Here is a 21915-nt window from a genome sequence, read left to right as displayed (position 1 = left end):
TATTTTGGTTTTCAGCAATAACCAATGTTCCTTTTAAGTCCCGCTTCCTCGGTATTATATTGCCTGCAGAATGAGTGCCAAATAGTTGTGGAACTCAAGTTTCGATGGCAGAAAGTCAAATGGAATGTGAAAAAGTAACTCAAACTTTCATACTTGTTCTTTGTCTTTGGTTTCCATTTGCTCTGGACAACTTCTAATTTATTCATTCTTCTGACCTATTGCCTAAATAAAACCTTTTTGACTCCTGATCAACTAAAGATCTAATATATCTAAGCAGCCTTAATTGTCCACTTGTACTTCTGAGGTATCCCGTGATCAGAGCAGTGTAAGAATTTTGCTGTCTTGAAAGTTCAATCATCTTTTACCTGCACCATTCTTGCAATCTTCAGCCTTGTTCCTCACCAACGACTTTCCAGTTTCTGTCTTTTTTAAAAATGAACACAATGGATGCACGGTATCTGCTACCTTTTGAAGATGTGATGGTCGAATAGTTGCTTCATCTGTCATAGAATCCCTACAGACCATACCCTCTAAAAAGCATCCCACCAAAATCCACCCTCTACCCTATCCCTGTAACCCTGTGTTTCCCATGTCTAATCTACCTAACCAACACATCCATGGACACTATGGGCAATTTAGCATGGCCAATCTACTTAACCCACACATCTTTGGACTGTGGGAGGAAACTGGAGCACCCGGAGGAAACCCACACAGACACAGGGAGAATGTGCAAACTCCAAACAGACAGCTGCCTGAGACTGGAATTGAACCCAGGTCCCTGGAACTGTGAGGCACCAGTGCCAGCCACTGACTAGTTAAAGCCATCTTTTGACACCCATTAAAGAAAAGAATACCATAAAAGTAGAAGCAACGCAGCATTTGTCATCGAGTCGGTTTTTTACCCATCATGCTGGACTAAAACTACCCTCAGCAAATCAATCTTAAAATGTAGCCCATCATACGCTACAATTTGGGCAATGACCAGCTAGGACTCAGTCTTGGCTGGTGACATTTGTGCCACACAAATGTCAGGCATTGACCATCGCCAGTAAGAAACAATCAAACCACTGTCCATTGACATTCAACGGTGTTATCATCACTGAATCCCCCACCAGCAACATCCTGGGGAATACTATCGTTCAGAACTGAATTGGACACATCAAATAAATATTGGGGCCAGAACAACAGGTTGGAGGCGAGGAATCCTGCAGTGAGTAACTCCCCAAAATCTGTCCATCATCTACAAGTCAGTAATGTAATGGAACATTCCCCACTTGCCTGGATGGGTGCAGCTCCAACAGCATTCAAGAAGTTCACCACCATTCAGGACAAAGCAGCCCCCTTGACTGGTCCCTCATACATAAACATTCACCACTACCCACCTCCCACCTCATTACTGACTCTCCATAGCAGCAGTATGTACTGCCTACAAGATGTACTGCAGAAATGCTCCCAACCAGCACGTTCCAAATGCTCTACTCCAACCACCGTCCAGAAGGACACATGCAGCAGAAGACCACCATCTGCCAATTCCCCATTAAGCCACACACCATTCTGAGTTGGAAATACATCACATTTCTTCCAGTTTCCCTGGGACAAGATGTTGGAATTCTCTCCCTAATAGCGTTGTGGGTCAACCCACAGCAGGAGGATTGCAGCGGTTCAAGAAGGCAGCTCACCACCACCTTCTCAAGAGCAACTAGGGATAGGCGAGAAATGCTGGCCGAGCCAGCGATGCCCACATCCCATGAATAAGTGAAAAAAAGAACTGCTGTTGTCCAAGACCTGCAAAGAAGTGGAAAATTCTACCCAAAGTAACAGAAAGAAAACTTTTAGGGTCATGAACAATTATTTGAGTCACCTGTTCATAAAAATCTGGCAAGTCAGTACAAACACGTGACACTCACAAAGACTAAACACATTCCCCAGTGAGATTAAGAAACCAATCTGAGCTTCAACAACGGCAAATTGTTGAGATTCTGGAGGAGAAAAGTTATTCTCTGGCTGTCTTGGCAGAGTTTGACTCAACAATCCAAAACACAGCTTGATAATGAACAGCAGCAGAACCTTGGCTTGGTCTCCCATTCACATTCCCTGGCAGGTAAAAGCAGGTGTATTGTTACCAGATGTGTGATGCTAGAATGTTGTCGAATGGCATTTGAAGATGTTATATTATGCAAAACAAGTTCTTGCTTGATTTTAGAAAAGCTTTGCGCAGTTTTATGTAACAACACAACAAACCTAAACATGATGAGAGGCTATCATAGTATCAGAGATAATGGGAACTGCAGATGCTGGAGATTCCAAGATAATAAAATGTGAGGCTGGATGAACACAGCAGGCCAAGCAGCATCCCAGGAGCACAAAAGCTGACGTTTCGGGCCTAGACCCTTCATCAGAGAGGGGGATGGGGGGAGGGAACTGGAATAAATAGGGAGAGAGGGGGAGGCGGACCGAAGATGGAGAGTAAAGAAGATAGGTGGAGAGGGTGTAGGTGGGGAGGTAGGGAGGGGATAGGTCAGTCCAGGGAAGACGGACAGGTCAAGGAGGTGGGATGAGGTTAGTAGGTAGCTGGGGGTGCGGCTTGGGGTGGGAGGAAGGGATGGGTGAGAGGAAGAACCGGTTAGGGAGGCAGAGACAGGTTGGACTGGTTTTGGGATGCAGTGGGTGGGGGGGAAGAGCTGGGCTGGTTGTGTGGTGCAGTGGGGGGAGGGGATGAACTGGGCTGGTTGAGGGATGCAGTGGGGGAAGGGGAGATTTTGAAACTGGTGAAGTCCACATTGATACCATATGGCTGCAGGGTTCCCAGGCGGAATATGAGTTGCTGTTCCTGCAACCTTCGGGTGGCATCATTGTGGCAGTGCAGGAGGCCCATGATGGACATGTCATCAAGAGAATGGGAGGGGGAGTGGAAATGGTTTGCGACTGGGAGGTGCAGCCACCCCCATCCCAGGCCCCAAGATGACATTCCACATTAAGCAGAGGTTCACCTGCACATCTGCCAATGTGGTATACTGCATCCACTGTACCCGGTGCGGCTTTCTCTACATTGGGGAAACCAAGCGGAGGCTTGGGGACCGCTTTGCAGAACACCTCCGCTCAGTTCGCAACAAACAACTGCACCTCCCAGTCGCAAACCATTTCCACTCCCCCTCCCATTCTCTTGATGACATGTCCATCATGGGCCTCCTGCACTGCCACAATGATGCCACCCGAAGGTTGCAGGAACAGCAACTCATATTCCGCCTGGGAACCCTGCAGCCATATGGTATCAATGTGGACTTCACCAGTTTCAAAATCTCCCCTTCCCCCACTGCATCCCTCAACCAGCCCAGTTCATCCCCTCCCCCCACTGCACCACACAACCAGCCCAGCTCTTCCCCCCCACCCACTGCATCCCAAAACCAGTCCAACCTGTCTCTGCCTCCCTAACCGGTTCTTCCTCTCACCCATCCCTTCCTCCCACCCCAAGCCGCACCCCCAGCTACCTACTAACCTCATCCCACCTCCTTGACCTGTCCGTCTTCCCTGGACTGACCTATCCCCTCCCTACCTCCCCACCTACACCCTCTCCACCTATCTTCTTTACTCTCCATCTTCGGTCCGCCTCCCCCTCTCTCCCTATTTATTCCAGTTCCCTCCCCCCATCCCCCTCTCTGATGAAGGGTCTAGGCCCGAAACGTCAGCTTTTGTGCTCCTGGGATGCTGCTTGGCCTGCTGTGTTCATCCAGCCTCACATTTTATTATGATGAGAGGCTAATTTGCCTCTTTGTTTTCTGATATTTGCAGCTTTAATTTCAGATGTCCAAAATTAATAATCTTTCTGCCTCAATCTACTGCTTGGTGAGGTTTGCTAAAACAGGATTGGCTACTTATGCTAAAGCATGTGGCTCAATGCATTAACTGCAAGCCTGTCTCTGAATTTTGATGGTGTAATTATTTAGCTTAACCTGGTAAAGCAGTAATTGCCCATCCCTAGTTGCCCTTGAGAAGGTGGTGGTGAGTTGCCTTCTTGAAACGCTGCAGTCCTCCTGCTGTGGGTTGACCCACAATGCAATTAGGGAGAGAATTCCAGGATTTTGACCCAGTGGCAGTGAAGGAACAGCAATATATTTCCAAGTCAGAATGGTGTGTGGCTTAATAGGGAATTGGCAGATGGTGGTGTTCAGCACTTCAAATGGGAATGTCAAGTTTAGCCCTACGAGGTTTAAATTGTGCTTTTTTTAAAAAGGAACTTGCTTGGCAATGAGTCCTGCGAAGCATTTATGATATCCAAAGTAAATGAAGGTCATACATTTAAACACACTAACACAGACATTCAAAGTCTTGGACACAGTATAATATTCTTAAAATCTTTGCACCGATTTCCTTTATATACTTCAGACATTACACTTCAGTGTGCAATGTTGAGTCACCATGAGCCATGTCATAGGAAATCTGCTAACATTGTCAAAAAGTATTGAAGAGTTATTTCAGGTACTGTTGCCTTTCCAATTGAAAGCCTGTGGAACGAATCAGCAGAGAAACAAAATCATTCTCTGCTTCCAGAATCAACGAAGCACAAGAAATCCTCTGGGCATCTGTAAATATTTATTTGACTGCATTAAGAAGCCATCTACCATCTGATAGGAACAAAAACAGAAGTTTCTGGGAAAGCTCAGCTGGTCTGGCAGCTTCTGTGATGAGAGATGGGAGTTAACGTGTCAGGTCTGGTGACCCATCCATTTTTTTTAAGATTTGGTTTTGGTTATAATCAGACATAAAAGCAAAATGTCCTGATAGTTTTCACTCCTTAAAGCAGAAACCCACATCACAGAACATCCACATTGATACGCAGAGATAGTAAGGCCTGCCAGTGCTGGAGTCAGAGGTAACACAGTGTGGAGCTGGAGGAACACAGCAGGAACACACCACATTGATAAGCAAACACATTTTCTTTTTGGTTTTAGTAACTGTCGGTCATTTATAGTGCCCAGGGTGCATAAGAAGAACAAAAGTGCTCTGCAAACATAGCAAATCAAATAGAACTGGTCTCAAGAATAACAAAATCTTATCTTGTTCAATTAAATGAGTTGCTGGTAGTGGCATCATGCAGCAGAGCATAACACAACACAAACCCGTTATAGTGTGATTGGTGTTATGAAAAATATGACAGCAGCATATGTTTAGACATTTTGTTAAATGAAAGTATTATATGGTATACAGAAGCCTGTCAAGAAACCATCTATTTTATTTAATGGAACATTTTGACTCACTTGTATTTTCTGATGAGAAGTGGTTACTTCAATGCCCTGGGAGGGTTTGAGCTTGCAGAAAAAATAAATCACTGCCATAATGCAAAATAACCAAACTCCAGAAGAAAGAACATTTCATCCAAAAACAATAATTGCAATCTATCAAGGCAGATGAAAAACATTGTTAAAATATGCATCGACTTACCATCTTCAGTTTCATCACTTCCAAAATGGCTCCGGTAAAACAGCATCATTTCAATGTTGTAGCACTTGTACACAGTTACTAGACAAGTGATCAAAAGCAGGATGGCTCCAAGGCCACCTGCAAGTTCGACTCTGTACATTAAATCTGGAACAAATTCAGGGTCACAGAATCAAAAAAGTGGTCAGTCATAGCAAAGCTCCTGCTCAGGAAGAGAAAAATGCACCTGGATCATCTATTTAGTTAGCAATTGCAAGTTCAAATTCCTTTTTCATTGTTATCAGTCTGTGAGGATCATAGCATAGTTCAGAACAACATATGCCGTTCCCATATGTAGGCTCTACATCCATATGGCACATTTCAGGAGGGTGGATTAATTTAGTATTGCTGGCAAGTACCATCATACAACTGGTTATGAAAAGGAAATAAGATATTTCTTGTTTCTGGTAATAATTCATGACAAGATACTTGACCATCAACTCAATGCACAATAGATAAGCCACATTACAGTTTAACATTTCATGCTTTAGTCTTCAGTTTTTGACTGAGTAGTTCTAAACTGGTCTCAGGTTTCATTCTAAATTACACTGTTCATTGTTGAGAAAGGTGCATAAACAATCCAACTACAATGTCATTACACTCAAGCGCATGTGGAACAAAATGGATTATGCTTTTTCTTGTTAATTGGTCAGTGAATAGTTTCTGAAACATGCCAAAGCAGTTTCTTAATTGCACGTTTTCAACATTTGTTTTTAAAAGTATTTCCTGTCTTTGTAATATTTAATCCTGGCTGAATGTGCATCAGTATAAGACTAAACCTTTGGAAATGGGAACTATCTTGTACATTGAGGACTAGTCATTGCACTAACATTCACCTTCTTTACATCAAAACCTTATGGCTCACTTTTACTAGACCTTCATCAGCTACAAGAAAACCCAAAGTGGTTGTAAAGTTACAGTGTGTTCAATTAATGCTTACTGCATGCAATCTGGGGAAAGTTAACTCCAAGGGATTACCTACAATTAATTAAAACAGTGGCACAGAACCAGGCTGTTCAGCTGAACCATTTCATATTGATGCTTGCGTTCCTGTTTCAGGAAGTGCAGGCAGAGAGGGAATGGGTGACTTCCAGAAAGAAGAAGAGGGCCAGCCCGGGATTGAGGGAAGACTGCCCACTGAGTACAGCTCACTTGTAATCTGTCTTTTGGCTTTGGAGAAAGATGGCTCTTCCGAGGAGGTCAGGCAGAGCCAATGCAAAGAATCTGGGTGATCCATGTGGTTGGCGTTGTGGGGTGACGAGTGGAAGAAGTGTGGAAGGATGATAGTGATCGAGAATTCATTCATGAAGGGAATACGTGAGGCAGCTGTGACGATAAGATAGTATGTCACCTCCCCAGTGCCAAGAATGTCACAGAATGGTTGCAGGGAATTTTGAAAGGGGAGGGTGAATGGTCAAAGACAACATCCACCCTGTGAGCAATGGCAAGGGAAAAAAGAGAAATGAATTACTTTAAGCAAACTTTAGAGATCCTAATCAAGGATATTCTACATTCTACTCTACAGATGGAGGTGGTAAATTGAACAGCAGGGCTTCAAATATAGTAATTTCTGGATTGTTCCCAGTGCCATACAGTGGTGAGTACAGAAATAGACGGGAAGAGCAGGTGAATGCATAGATGGAGAGATGGTGTAGGATGGAGGGCACTAGATTATTGAAGCATTGGGGTCATTTCTTGGGGAGGTTGCACAAGTTGGACAGGTTACCTTTGAACATGAATAGATTTGCCAAAGCCCTGGAGGCTACAGCCCAAGAGCTGAAAAATACCACTGTAGTCTACTGCTGTAGACTACTACTGTAGTCAGATGTTTATTGACCAGCACAGACATGATGGGATAAATGGCCTCTGTCTGTGCTGTCACTATCTATGAGAGAGTATTCCAACACTGCCCTGACTTGTGCCTTGGAACCTGGGGGAGCAGGAGGTGACTAACTTGCTGTAGGATTGTCATTTCCTGATCTTCTCTTGCAGACACTATTTATATGGCTGGTCCAGTCGAGTTTCTGGTCAATAGTTATCCCCAGGCGTTTGATAGTAGAAGATTCAGAGATGGTAATGCTATTGAATGTCAAGGGGAGATGATTATTACTTGATCCATGTCTAAGAAATGTTCTAAACTTTCACTCAACAGTTTATGAGGATGGGAATATAATTTATCGTAATTTTCATTTCAAGATAAAACAGATAGGTAGGAGCCTTTCTGTGGAATAGTGGGTTTAATAGAGTACTTTTTCACTTAACCTATTGTCCTCACTTGTTGTTTACTCTTCACAATGATTCACTCTCCAGCTCACTGATCTCTCCTTACCTGATAATTCCTTGTCAGCATTCTTCCTGCAATGACTTCACCTTACAGCTGTGTGACAGTGACCTTCCCACTGTTTGATTTGGCCTTTACACACCAAAATAGTACTTTACTTTTAACATCCTTTCAATATTCCTCATTGTATGTACCTGAAGCTTGGCATTTCAAAGCTGCTTAAACTCAAGATCAATATCAACATAACGTGTTCGTTCTCAGGCGCCTCTCCTACTGATCCCATTGCACACCTAACATTTCACTGCATTAGCCTGTTGTCTTATCTTGAGTGGGCACAATTCGAAAGTCGTTTGATGTGGAGTCAGGATGATTGCCTATCAATGAATACTGCGCACGGCAGCTTGTTTTCATTAAGGTGCTGCCTGTGGACTTCAGCAGCAGTTTTCTACTTCTCTGCATTAGTGTTAATATGCGCTTCAACAATTTGCTTGAAACCATAGTGAAACTGCAGGCAATAATGCAAAATAAAAATAATTTTATTCTTTAAATCTTCTATGTCACTCAAAACAAGATCAGACTGAAACATTTCAAGTTTATGCAAAGCTGATCTGACCAAACAGTGGGTGTTAGCAGTTGGCATCGCACTAACACACACAAATCTCTACCATCTAAGAGGGCAGTCTCTCAGAATAGTTGGGAGATTCTGGCAGAAGATGGAACACATAATCCAGGGTGAGAGCTGTGGTACAAAAATAGAAGTTGCTGGAAAAGCTCAGCAGGTCCGGCAACATCCGTGAAGAAAAAATCAGAGCTGTGGTAGTTGGAAAACTACAGAGATCTACTTGACTGTAGACTATTACTTCATGATGTTAAGTTTTGTAAAGATATGACAGGAATCATACAAGTGGAGGTGACAGCCTGGTGGTATTGTCGCTGGAGTGTTAATCCAGAGACCCAAATAATGTTCTGGGGACCTGCGTTTGAATCTCAACAAGGCAGGATGTGGGATAACAAGGTGTGGAGCTGACTGAACACAGCAGGCCAGGCAGCATCAGAGGAGCAAGAAAGCTGACATTTTGGGTCGGGAAACTTCTTCAGAAAAACTCTCTTTCTGCACTCACCTATCACCATCCCACCTGCCTTCCCCAGCCCCAACCCTCCTCTCTATTTATTTCCTAGCTCCCTTACCCTCCCCTACCTCTGAAAAAGGTCTTGACTTGAAATATCAGCTTTCCTGCTCCTCTGATGCTGCCTGGCCTGCTGTGTTCATCCAGCTCCACACCTCGTTATCTCAGACTCCAGTTCCTGGCAGTTCCTACTGTCTCTAAGGCAGAAGGTAGAATTTGAATTCCATAATCATCTGGAATTAACAGTCTAATGATAATAATTGTTGATTGTTGGAAATGCCCATCTGGCTCACTTTAGGGAAGGAACCTGCCATGGTCTGGCCTATGTGTGATTCCAGACCCACAGCAATGTGGTTGACTCTCAAATGCTCCCTGGGGAATTACAGATGGCTCAATAGATGCTGGCCTAGCTAGTGATGTCCTTATCCAGTGAACGAATAAAAACAAGTTTAGAAATTGATGGAGTTGTCCTGTAAGCCTGCACTGTTATTGAAAAAGATCGTGGCTAATCTGCAACTTAACTTCATCCATTTGCTTTTGCTTTATACTCTTTTATACCCTCATCTCATCAAAATTAATTGATATCAGATTTAAAATGATCACTTGAGTCAGCATCCACTGTCTACTGTAGGGAGCTTTCCTCATTATTTTCCTGATTTGCCAAGCTTTGCTTTTAAGGTGTGTATAAGTCTTGTAAGAGGTGCCTCCACATCTGTGGAAAAACTTTCTGGTCCAAATAGCTGATGAATTGCTTTCAAAATCCAACAGCATCAGTAGATAAAATCAAACTGCCACCTACAATGATGGGCACTTCAGACACAGTGGAAACACCACCACCAGCTGCAAGTTCCCCTCCAAGCCTCTCACAGAACCCCTACAGTGTGGACGCAGGCCGTTCAGCCCATTGAGCCCACACTGACCCTCTGAAGAGTGTCCCACCCAGACCCACCTCCTGCTCTATCCCTGTATTTCCAACCCCTAGACACTATGGGCAATTTAGCACGGCCCATCCATGTAATCTTCACATCTTCAGGCTGTGGAAAGACAGCAGAGCACCCGGAGCAAACTCCACACAGACAGTCGCCCGAGGGTGGAATCGAACCCACGTCCCTGGTGCCGCGAGGCAGCAGCGCGAACTACTGAGTCACCACACCACCCCACTCACTATCCTGACTGGGAAATACACCATCAATCCTTCGCTGTTGCTGGGTCAAAACCTGGAACTCCTTTCTCATAAGCACTGTGGGTGGACCTGCACTGTATGGATTGCAGCGGGTGTAGAAGTCAGCTCACCAAACACCTTCTCAAAGGCAATTAGGGACAAGGCAACAAACGCTGGCCTGGCTAGTGACGTCTATGACATGAGGAAGAATTTTAAAAATTCCCCTCAACCTATCGAGCAGTGAGTCTAGTTTGTGTCATCTCTCTGAATAATATACCCTGATTGTACCGATGTAACTGCAATACATCCCTTTTAAAACCAATACATACTCCTTGCAACACAGTACACAGAACTATACAGGCTGCTTCTGATGTGATCGAAACAGAGATCTGATGTCACATACAATTTCTGTCCCTTTGTATTTGGGCTTTCTAACTGGCACTCCATTTGCCGTGTTGGAAATGTTTTTGTACCTGACTGCTTCATTCTATAATCTTTGTACATGGAGCCTGCACGTTTTTTGATTTTGTAAGTGACCAGGTATTCCATAACACTGTTCTGTTTCTTTTCTACTGTCACTTATTTCGGCAAACAGCATGAGGAAAAATACACGAGCTGGAACTGCATCCAGCTGACCAGTCTCCTAATGATCCATACTGTTCATGAATCTCGAGTCCATTAAAGCTACAACCAGGGATATTAGTCATGTCTCTACCTTCATGCATTACAGTGCAATTAAAAAGGCCAAACTGCAGATAAATAAATGATGGATTTGGATGCTCTCGAAATCAAAAACCACAAACTGCTCTCCAACTTCCCAAGGAATATCAATGCTTCAATCCAAGGATGGTTTTAACTTTTGAAAACAAAAATTCTCATTTTCTTTACAATCACTTTATTTTGGAGTTCACCCTTCACCATGAGAAAATATCGTTTGAGAAAACTTCCCTTAAATCAGGCAGAGGAATAATTCGCACTTGAGAAAATTTGGATAATAAAAGTGAAAAAAAAGTCACTTGAAAATTTGAAAAATACTCAAGGGAAATATCATTGTGCTGTTAAATAACATATTTCAGCTGGACATATTAACAACACACAAACTGGCACCTGTCATCAGGCATCACAGTCAGACTGTGCACCTTATTTATCCCTGATTTAAATAAAAATGTACAGCACATACATTACAGTGTTTTTGATGCATCCATCAAAATCATTGTACTGGAATATTTTGTGAAAATGTCACTTATTTCAACTGTGCTGTAATTGAAATGGACTGATTTTCAACCTGAGGCATTTTCAGGAGCTATGCACAGAGTTAGACAGCAGGGGGCGATCCAAACACACTCTCTTAGAATGGCCTACTGCAATGTTGAAATATCAGCTGGCTTTAAATCGAAAGCAACAAGGGCACATGCTTGCTGAAACATGGAAGATCCTGAGGGATCTTGACAGGATGTTTGCGGAGAAGACGTTTCGTTTTATGGAAGAATCTAGAAGTAGTAGTCATGGTTTAAAAAATCAGGGTTTTCATTTTAAGCCTGAGATAAGGCAAAACCTTTCCTCTGAGGTTCATGGGTCTATCAAACTCTCTTCCTGACAAGTGAAGCATGGTCATTGTAGTAAGGTCAGCCAGGTGCGCCTCATAGAATGTGAGTTCCCTGATGTTAACTTGGTCCTATCAGGGAGCCCTGGCTGACGGATATAAACAGGAATGTCAGAGGTTCTAAGATAATAAAATGTGAGGCTGGATGAACACAGCAGGCCAAGCAGCATCTCAGGAGCACAAAAGCTGACGTTTCGGGCCTAGACCCTTCATCAGAGAGGGGGATGGGGGGAGGGAACTGGAATAAATAGGGAGAGAGGGGGAGGCGGACCGAAGATGGAGAGTAAAGAAGATAGGTGGAATGGGAGAGAGATTCCCTGAGGTTGGTCCGGAGGGAGGAGGGTAACTTCTTCAGGTTAGGCATCCCTGGAAGAGGCTTCGCAGTGAGGTTAAAATAGTATCAGAGATAATGGGAACTGCAGATGCTGGAGATTCCAAGATAATAAAATGTGAGGCTGGATGAACACAGCAGGCCAAGCAGCATCTCAGGAGCACAAAAGCTGACGTTTCGGGCCTAGACCCTTCATCAGAGAGGGGGATGGGGGGAGGGAACTGGAATAAATAGGGAGAGAGGGGGAGGCGGACCGAAGATGGAGAGTAAAGAAGATAGGTGGAATGGGAGAGAGATTCCCTGAGGTTGGTCCGGAGGGAGGAGGGTAACTTCTTCAGGTTAGGCATCCCTGGAAGAGGCTTCGCAGTGAGGTTAAAATAGTATCAGAGATAATGGGAACTGCAGATGCTGGAGAAACAACCTCAGGGAATCTCTCTCCCATTCCACCTATCTTCTTTACTCTCCATCTTCGGTCCGCCTCCCCCTCTCTCCCTATTTATTCCAGTTCCCTCCCCCCATCCCCCTCTCTGATGAAGGGTCTAGGCCCGAAACGTCAGCTTTTGTGCTCCTGAGATGCTGCTTGGCCTGCTGTGTTCATCCAGCCTCACATTTTATTATCTTGGAATCTCCAGCATCTGCAGTTCCCATTATCTCAGAGGTTCTGTTCAGTTTGAGAGCTGGCTCTGACGGACCTGGATCAGTGTCAATAAACTGTGCCTTTGTGACAGGATACCGGCCTCTGTGGAATTATTTCATGGAGGATGCAAAGCCCTCGAATAATTTAAGGTAGAAGGTGGACAGATTCTTATTACACAAGGTGATCGGCAGAAGGCAGGAATGTGGATTGGGGTGAGACAATCAGGTCAGCCATGACCTAATCAATTGGCTGAACATACTCAATGGGCTGAATGGCCTGTTCCTGCGTATTGTTCATATGTACATGGCATTTGAACACCACTTTTAATTTAATAAACCATTCCAAGGCACTTCATTGGAGCATAATCTGCCTCAAAGTTGCTACTCAAGTTGATAGGGATGTAAAGAAGGCATATGGTGTGTTGGCTTTCATTGGCAGGGGGATCGAGTTTAAGAGCCGTGAGGTTATGCTGCAGCTCGATAAAACTCTGGTTAGACCACACTTGGAATACTGTGTTCAGTTCTCGTCGCCTCATTATAGGAAAGATGTGGGAGCTTTCGTGAGGGTGCAGTGGAGATTTGTCAGGATACTGCCTGGACTGGAGGGAAGGTCTTATGAGGAAAGGTTGGGGGAGCTAGGACTTTTCTAATTGGAGCGAAGAAGAATGAAAGGTGACTTGATAGAGGTTTGCGAGATGATGACTGGCATAGATAGTGGACAGTCAGGGATTTTTCCCAGGGTGCGAAATGACTATTACGAAGGGGCATAATTTTAACATGATTAGAGGAAGGTATAGGGGAGATGTCAAAGGTAGATTCTTCACACAGAGAGTGGTGGGCGTGTGGAATGCGCTGCCGGCAGGGGTAGTGGAGTCAGATACTTTAAAGACTTATAAGTGTCTCTAGGATAGGCGCATGGATCCTGTACAATGTATGGTATGCAGGGTAGATTGATCTTAGAGTATAATAATAGGTTGGCACAATGCCGTGGGCCGAAATGCCTGTACTGTCCTGTCCTGTTCTATGTTCTAAATAGGAACAGAAGTAGGCCGTTTGACCCCTTGAACCTTCTCTGCCATTCAATAGGACTATGGCTGATCTGACATTCATCATGTCCACTTTCCTGTCCTGTCCCTGTAACCTTTGATTCCCCTTACTCATAAAGGATCTATCTATCCACCTTAAACATACACAAGGACTCCGCCATGCAGCTCTCTGTGGCAAGGAGTTCCAAAGACTCTCAACCCTCTGAGAGAAGAAATTCCGTCCCATCTCAATCTTAAATTGGTTCCCTTTATTCTGAGACTATATCTCCTGGTGCTAGATACGTTTTTTTAAACACAGAACAGTACAGCACAGTACACGCCCTTCGGCCCAAAGTGTTGTGGCGACCTATTATACGATTAAGATCAATCTATCCCGCATCCCCTACATTTTACTATCCTCCATGTGCCAATCCAAGAGTTGCTTAGAAGTCTCTAAAGTATCTGGCTCCACTACCACTGCCAGCAGTGCATTCCACACACCCGCCACTCTCCGTGAAACAACTTGAGAGAATGCTGGAGAAGCTCAGCAGGTCTGGCAGCATTTGTGCAGAGAGAGAGAGACAGAGTTAATGAGTCTAGTATGATTCTCCTTCAGAACTGATAAGAATTTTAAAATTGAGGGAATCCTTAACAAGGTGGTGATATTGGTCAGTGCACACAAATGATCCAAAGAGTGACCAGTTACTGGGGCTTGGGAGATTTAGGATGCTGCTGGATTTCCGATACGCTCCAGTTGGCCAGAGAACTGAAAGCTCATTTTTGGGATATTGACAAAGGGAGTTAATGAATCCTCGTTATTCTTTTAGCTTGAAATTTAGTCAACATACACTTCCACAATTCATGCAGGACCAGTAGTTTACTTCAATGCACAACAGTTTGCTGATAGTTACCTTTTCTCTGGAGAAGAATGCTGGTTTGTGTGCGTCCAATCCGATTCTCGACAATGCAGGTATAATTCCCCAGGTCCGTCTCTTTAACCCAATCAAATAGCAGCGATAATTCCACTTCCTTCTCCCCGAGGTGTTCACTTATAATTCTGTGTGGGGGATGGGGGAAAGACAAAAGTAAACCTTGAGATTTACTCATCTGTTTGTGATGTGTATGAGCAACTGCTGCAATTCTCAGATGGTAGTCAAAGTGCTCAGAGTCCATGATGTGGCTGCAGCTTGGAGTCTGAAGGAGATGGATCTATTCAGATGGAAGCAGAAATTCACAATTATTTCATAAAGTAAATCCAATAGACCAGGTTCAAGGCTTTGGCAGAGTTGGCAGAGAGTATTATATTGAGTTAACTGAGCCCAGAACAAAAGGCAGGATCTAGTGCTCCCAAAGGTCACAGTCTTGGAAATGAGGAAGTAACTTAATTATGAACAGGAAGCAAGAATAGCCCACTTGGCCCTTCCAGCCTGCTTCACAGTACATTCATTGGTGACCTGATTTTAACCTCTACTCTACATTCTTGCATATTCGCAAAAGCAATTGTTCATCCCTTTGGTAATCAAGAATCGATCTACCTCTACCTTAAAAACATTTAATGGTTTTGCATTCAGTGCCTTTAGAACAAGGTGGGAATTAAGCAAGGTCATGACAGACCCAAAACCTACACCCCATGTATCTCCATAGAAATTACATACAGGGACGGCGAAGTGGTCAACCTTCCTGGCCCCCATAACTGAGGCCTTTAAGTGGCTACTTAAGGGACACTTTCAGGCTTCTGCCAATGTTCCTGCCACCACCCTAAGGTGGGTAGACAACAGGTTACCCTGCATGGGCAGCTGGTCAACTGTGATGGCCTCTCGGGGAGAGCAATCAGTGTCCACTTGAAGGGCAAGCATGATGAAGTGGTGAATAGAGTATATGGAGTCAAAGCCCAGAGAAAAGGAAAAGGGATAGTAGCTAGTCCAGTAGCATAATCATTACACTACTGTTCTTTTTAATTCATTCATAGAATGTGGACATTGCTGGCTAAGTCAATATTTATCCTCCATCCCTCATTGTCCGGAGAACAGTCAAGAATCAACCACATTGTTGTGGGGCTGGAGTCACATGTAGTTAAGGACAGTCGTTACCTTCCCAAAAGGACATTAGTGAACAAACAGAGCTTTCCCCAACAAATGTCAGTGGTTTTGTGGTCATCGTTAGACTCATGACTCCAGATTTATTTTCTTTCTTTCCCCCTCGAATTCAAAATTCTCCATCAGCTAAGATTTGAACCTGGGTCCCAGGACATTATCTAGGTCCCTGGGTTAATAGGCCATCAAAATAATTCAACAAAGCCATTGCTTCCCCTCCATATGTGTTCCTACATCGCAGTATATTTTACCTCAGAACTTCATCACCATCACTTCCACTGAAGACCTGAATTACAATTGCAAATTTAGTGTTCTTCCTTCATGTAATTCGAATTTTGTGAAAATAAGTTAAATATTTATTCCATGTTATGATAAAAATGTAAATAAATAAGTAGTGTTCTAATGTACGAATGTACTTAATTGAAAAATAACAGAACGTTGGATTGACTCCAGATTCACCAGACATTGAGTTCTTGAGTTTGGTTTTTGAGTCATTTGATAGAAATCAGACAAAATGGCTTTGATTACTTGAATAAAAGGCTTTTCTGAATGAAGACTGGAATGTTCGTCTTTACAGTAACAAATTCCACCATAAATAAGCGAGGCGGGGAAGGCTGGGTTTATTAATTGTAGTTGGATTGATGACAACTTCATAAAAAGAAATTCCCGAGACACAAACAGTTAACGTGGCCTGGTGTTTCAGAGCATTGTTAGAGCTTTGGGGAAACAGCTAAACCTAGGCCTTAAAATTGTTTCAGAGATAGTAGGAACTGCAGATGCTGGAGAATCTGAGATAACAAGGTGTAGAGCTGGATGAACACAGCAGGCCAAGCAGCATCAGAGGAGCAGGAAGGCTGACGTTTCGGGCCTAGACCCTTCCTCACAAGCCCAGGCCTTGCCTGTTTTAATTCTCAGGCTGATGTGAATGGTCAGGTGGGTGGCAGAGTGGTTTGATGGTTACTACTGCTACCTCACAGCGCCAGGAACATAAGTTCAATTCTAGCCTTAGGCAACTAACAAGTCACCCAACAAACGGGCTACACTCTGAAAGTTTGTGATTTCAAATAAACCTGTTGGACTATAAACTACTGTTTTGTGACTTCTGACCTCATCCAACACTGACACCTCCACAACATGAACTTTTTTACAGCAAACTGACAGCTTGCATTTTTATAGAAAACTCACAATATTCTATCGCACTTTACCAATTAACTACTGTTTTGAAGCCCACTCACTGCTGTAACCTAAGGGAAAACAGCAGGCCATTTGCACACACTACGTAGACAGCATGAAGAAATCTTCTTTGAATTCTTTTTGTATATTCACTCATAGGATATGGGTGTCACTGGCTGGCCAGCATTTATTACATGCCCCTGGCACTCCTTCATAAGTTAATGCAGTGTGGCCTTCTTGAACTGCTTCAGTCCATCTGCTTTGGGTTGACCCACAATGCCCTTAGGGAGACAATTCCAGGATTTTGAGCTAGTGACAACGAAGGAACAGCTCGATATTTCCAAGTCAGGATTGAGGGTGGCTTGGAGGGAAATTGGTGGTGTTTCCATAAATCTGCTGCCCTTGTCCTTCTAGATGGAAGTTGTTACGGGTTTGGAAGGTATTGTCTAAGGATCATTGGTGAAATTCTGCAGTGCATCTTGTAGACAATACACACTGCTGCTCGTGAGCATCAATGGTGGAGGGAGTGGATACTTGTGGATGTGGTGCCAATCAAGCGGCTGCTTTGTCCTGGATGGTGTCAAGCTTCTTGAGTGTTGTTGGGGCTGCATCATCCAGGCAAGTGGGGGGTATTCCATGGCAAACCTCACTGTGTTGATAATGGGGGAATCAATAATGACAACAACATTGAATGGCAAGGGGTAGTAGCTAGATTGTCTCCTATCGGAGATGGACATTGCTTCGTATTTGTGTGATATGAATGTTACTTGCCACCCGTTGAATGTGGATTGCTTCAGCATTTAAAGAGTTGCAAATGATGCCGAACATTCTGCAATCAATAGTGCACATCCATGCTTCTGACCCCATGATGGAGGAAGGTCATTAATGGGTAGGTGAAGACAGTTGGGCTGAGGGCAGTACTCTGGGGAACTCTTGCAGAGATGTCCTGGAGCTGCAATGACTGACCTCCAAAAACTGCGACCATCTTTGTGTTTGCCAGGTATGACTCAGAGCAGTGGAGAGTTTGTTCCCAATAGCCAATGATTCCAGTTTTACTCAAGCTCCTTGATGCCACACCCAGCCAAAGGCAGCCTTGATGTCAAGGGATTTCACTCTTACTCACCTCTGGAATTCAGCTCATTTGTCCATGTTTGATACAAAGCTGCATTGGGGTTTGGAGCTGAGTGGCCCTGGAGGAACCCAAACTGGGCATCACTGAGCAGGTTATTGCTGAGCAGGTGCTGCTTGATAGCACTGTTACTGACACCTTCCATCACTTTACTGATGGGGAAGAGAAGACTGATGGGCCAGTAGCTGGCCAGGTTGGATTTGTCCTACGTTTTGTATAGATGACATACCTGGGCAACTTCCCATGTTGTTGGCCGCAACATTTCCAGTTGCAGTCAGATGAGGATTCCCAGAACTATGAAATAAATTATACTTTTAAGATATGTACAAATACATAAGACCACCATTTGGGGTCAGCCTGGACAATATTTCAGCAGATGATGGGGAACATTTTACAAGATCTACACCAAGCTTCCATTTATCAAGATGACATGCTAATACCAGGGAAGTCCAGTAAGGAGCACTTAGAGAACCTGGAAAAGCCCTTCGGTATTTTTCCCTGCTGCACACATGCCTCAGAAGGGAACGCTATGTGCTACAGACACACAAGTGACCTACATGGACTTTAAAGTCAACAAGACCAGGGTACAACTGCTTCAAGATAAAGTGAGGGCAATCAAAAGTGTCCCAGCTCCCATGCCAGTGAGCTGAGGTCTTTCCTTGGGCTGGTGAACTATTATGGAAAGTTCATGCATAACCTGGCAACGATCCTGGCGCCTTTGAATCAACTCTTTAAAAAGCGTCAGCCTTGGAAATGGTCGCATAGCCAAGTCATAGCTTTCAGGGAAGTAAAGAAAACAAAAACTATCATCCACTAAGGTGTTGGCGCATTATGATCCCAAGCAAGATCTGGTATTGACAATGGGGGAGTGTTAGGCCCAATGGAGAGGAACATCCAATACATATGCATCCAGGACATTGGTTAATGCTGAGCGTAAATACGCCCAGACAGAGAAGGAAGGTTTGGTGGTCATATTTGGAGTCAGAAAGTTTCAACATAACTTTACAGTTGCAATTTGTCAAAATAATGGACCATAAAACCCTGCTTGGTCCACTTAAAGGGAACAAGAAGGTGTCACCCATTGCTTCAGGTCGAATTCAGCAGTGGGCTCTAACACTTACTACGTATGATTACATGTTGGAACAACGCCCGGAAAGCCGAGTAGCAAATGCGGATGCATTGAGCGACCTCCCGCTGGCAATTACACCACCGGTGGTGCCAGCACAACAAGAACTTGTCATGGTTTTACATTTTCTGGACATACTTCCAGTCAGAGCTGACGATATCAGACTTTGCGTGCAGGAAGAACCAGTCCCGGCTAAACCCAAACTATTGGTGGTGATGGGGGAGATCAAAGGGCCGTCACAACCAAAACTGAAACTGTTTTTGGATGCAGAGTGACCAGATCACTGTAGATGATGGCAGCTCATTATGGGGAGCAAGAGTGACTGTCTTGAGCAAAGGTCACTGCCAGAGAGTGGCTCACCTCCATCACGGTCATCCGGGGGCTTCCAAATTGAAGATGTTGGCAAGAGGTTACGCCTGGAGTCCAGGATTGAATGAAGACATTGTTCATTGTTGGGGAAGTGCCTAGAGTCCCAATAAGGACAAAATTTACAGCCATGAAATCCCCCACATTAGTGGGAATGGCCTGGTAAACCCTGGACTTGGTTACATGTCGACTGTGCAGGTCATGGACTCAATATTCTGAGTCATTGCGGAGGCCGACTCAAAGTGGGTGGACCTGCATGGAGTTCATTCGTTAAACACAGACAACGATAGAAAACCTGTGTGTATCCTTTGCAATGCACGGGCTCCAGAAATGTTGGTCACAGGTAATGGGCCACCGTTTACCAGCAGGGAATTTGTGTATTTCCTAAAGTTAAATGATATTTGCCATATGAGGACAGCTCCATACCATCCATCATCCAATGGTCTGGCAGAAAGAGCAGTCTAAACTTTGCAGGCAGGCTTAAAGAAATAGCCTACAGCTTCACAAGATACCAAACTGTCCCAGTTCCTATTTGATTATGGGACCACCCCTCACACAACTACAGGGACAGCTTCAGTGGAGTTGCTCATTGGGACAAGACTCTGTACCAGTTAAATTTGAACTTCCTTGACCTGGGGGAGCCACGGAGGAGGTGAAACAGCATCAGGAACACCAAAGCTGGACACAAGACTCTGCTAAGCAAGAGAGAGAGTTTAATTCACAGGACGAGGTTTGGTGTAGGAATCATGGGAATGGCCATGCATGGGTAAGAGGCATGGTTGGCGTAAGATCAGGTCGAGTGATGTGTAAAGTTCTGGTATGTGCAACAGTCCCAAGTAAGCAAATGGACCGTATGAAATTCATAAAATGTACATGGTTCCTCGACTCCCTTTCCAACTGCTCTGGAACCCATGGGTATCAGGGGTCAAACTCTCCAGTGGTTAAAGTCATATCTGACACAGAGGAGGATGGTCATTGTTGTTGGACATCAGTTATCTCTGCTCCAGGACACCTCTGCAGGAGTTCCTCAGGGTCGTATCCTCGGACCCAAGCATCTTCAGCTGCTTCATCAATGACCTTCCCTCCATCATAAGGTCAGAAGTGGGGATGTTGGGCAATGCCTGTGCAACGTTCAGCGCCACTCACGACTCCTCAGATACTCAAGCGGTCCAAATGCAACGTGATCTGGATAATATCCGGGCTTAGGCTGACAAGTGGCAAGTAACACTTGTGCTACACAAATGCCAGGCAATGGCCTTCATTAATAAGCGACAATCTAACCATCGCCCTTGACATTCAACAGTGTTACCATTACTGAATCCCCCACTATCAACATCCTGGTGGTTATCATTGACCACAAAGACCCACAGCAATATGATTGACTCTTAACTGCCCTCTGGGTTTTTAGGGATGGGCAATAAATGCTATCCAGCCAGCGATGCCCACATGCCGTGAGTGAATAAGGGGACAAACTCAACTGGACTCACCTCATAAAGACAATGGCTACGAGTGCAAGTCAGAAGCTAGGAATACTGCGGCAAGTCACTCACCTCCTGACTCCTCAAAGCCTGTCCACTATCTACAAGAGAAAAATCAGGAGTGCAATGGGATATTCCCCAATTGCCTGGATGCATGCAACTTCAACAACCTTCAATAAGCTTGACACTGTCTAGGACAAAGCAGCCCACTAAATTTGCATGACATCCACAAGTATCCATTCCCTCCATCACCAACACTGAGTAGCAGCAGTGTGTACTCCTACAAGATGCACTGCAAGAATACACCAAAGATCCCAGACAGCACCGTCCAAACCCACAACCGCTTCCATCCAGAAGGACAAGGGCAGCAGGCATATGGGAACACCATCACCTCCAACTTCCCCTCGAAACCACTCACTATCCCGACTTGGAAATATATTGCCGTTCCTTCACTGTTGCTTGTTCAAAATGCTGGAATTCCCTCCCTAACGGTGGGTCAACCCATGATAGGTGGACTGCAGTGGTTCAAGAAGGCAGCTCACCACCACTTTCTCAAGGACAACTAGCGATGGAAATAAATGCTGCCCAGCGATGCCCACATCCTACAAATGAATTTTTAAAAAGTAAACTACCCCAAAACCCTTCAATTTTGCAGACTAATTATTATGTGGGACCTTATCAAAATGCTTCTGAAAGAACATAGAACATAGAACATTATAGCACAGTACAGGCCCTTCGGCCCTCGATGTCGTGCCGACCTGTCATGCTGATCTCATGCCCATCTAACCTACACTATTCCATGTACGTCCATATGCTTATCCAATGACGACTTAAATGTACCTAAAGTTGGCAAATCTACTACCATTGCAGGCAAAGTGTTCCATTCCCTTACTGCTCTCTGAGTAAAGAA

General features: G+C 44.4%; 1 protein-coding gene across 2 annotated transcripts in view; it reads right to left on the bottom strand.

The window, feature by feature from the left end:
* The window catches only part of il1rapl2 (interleukin 1 receptor accessory protein-like 2), a 976263-nt gene that overhangs the window by 28641 nt on the left and 925707 nt on the right, over nt 1-21915 (bottom strand). For both annotated transcript variants that reach the window (XM_048544046.2, XM_048544048.1), the window contains 2 exons: nt 14552-14697; nt 5440-5583 (listed from right to left, as the gene is read on the bottom strand). In XM_048544046.2, the coding sequence (XP_048400003.1) occupies nt 5440-5583; nt 14552-14697 (290 nt within the window). The remainder of the gene's footprint in view (nt 1-5439; nt 5584-14551; nt 14698-21915) is intronic.

The sequence above is a fragment of the Stegostoma tigrinum genome, chromosome 15 (assembly GCF_030684315.1).
Source record: "Stegostoma tigrinum isolate sSteTig4 chromosome 15, sSteTig4.hap1, whole genome shotgun sequence".
NCBI lineage: Eukaryota > Metazoa > Chordata > Chondrichthyes > Orectolobiformes > Stegostomatidae > Stegostoma > Stegostoma tigrinum.
The sequence above is the reverse complement of the archived record's forward strand: the minus strand, read 5'-3'. Positions and strand labels throughout refer to the sequence as shown.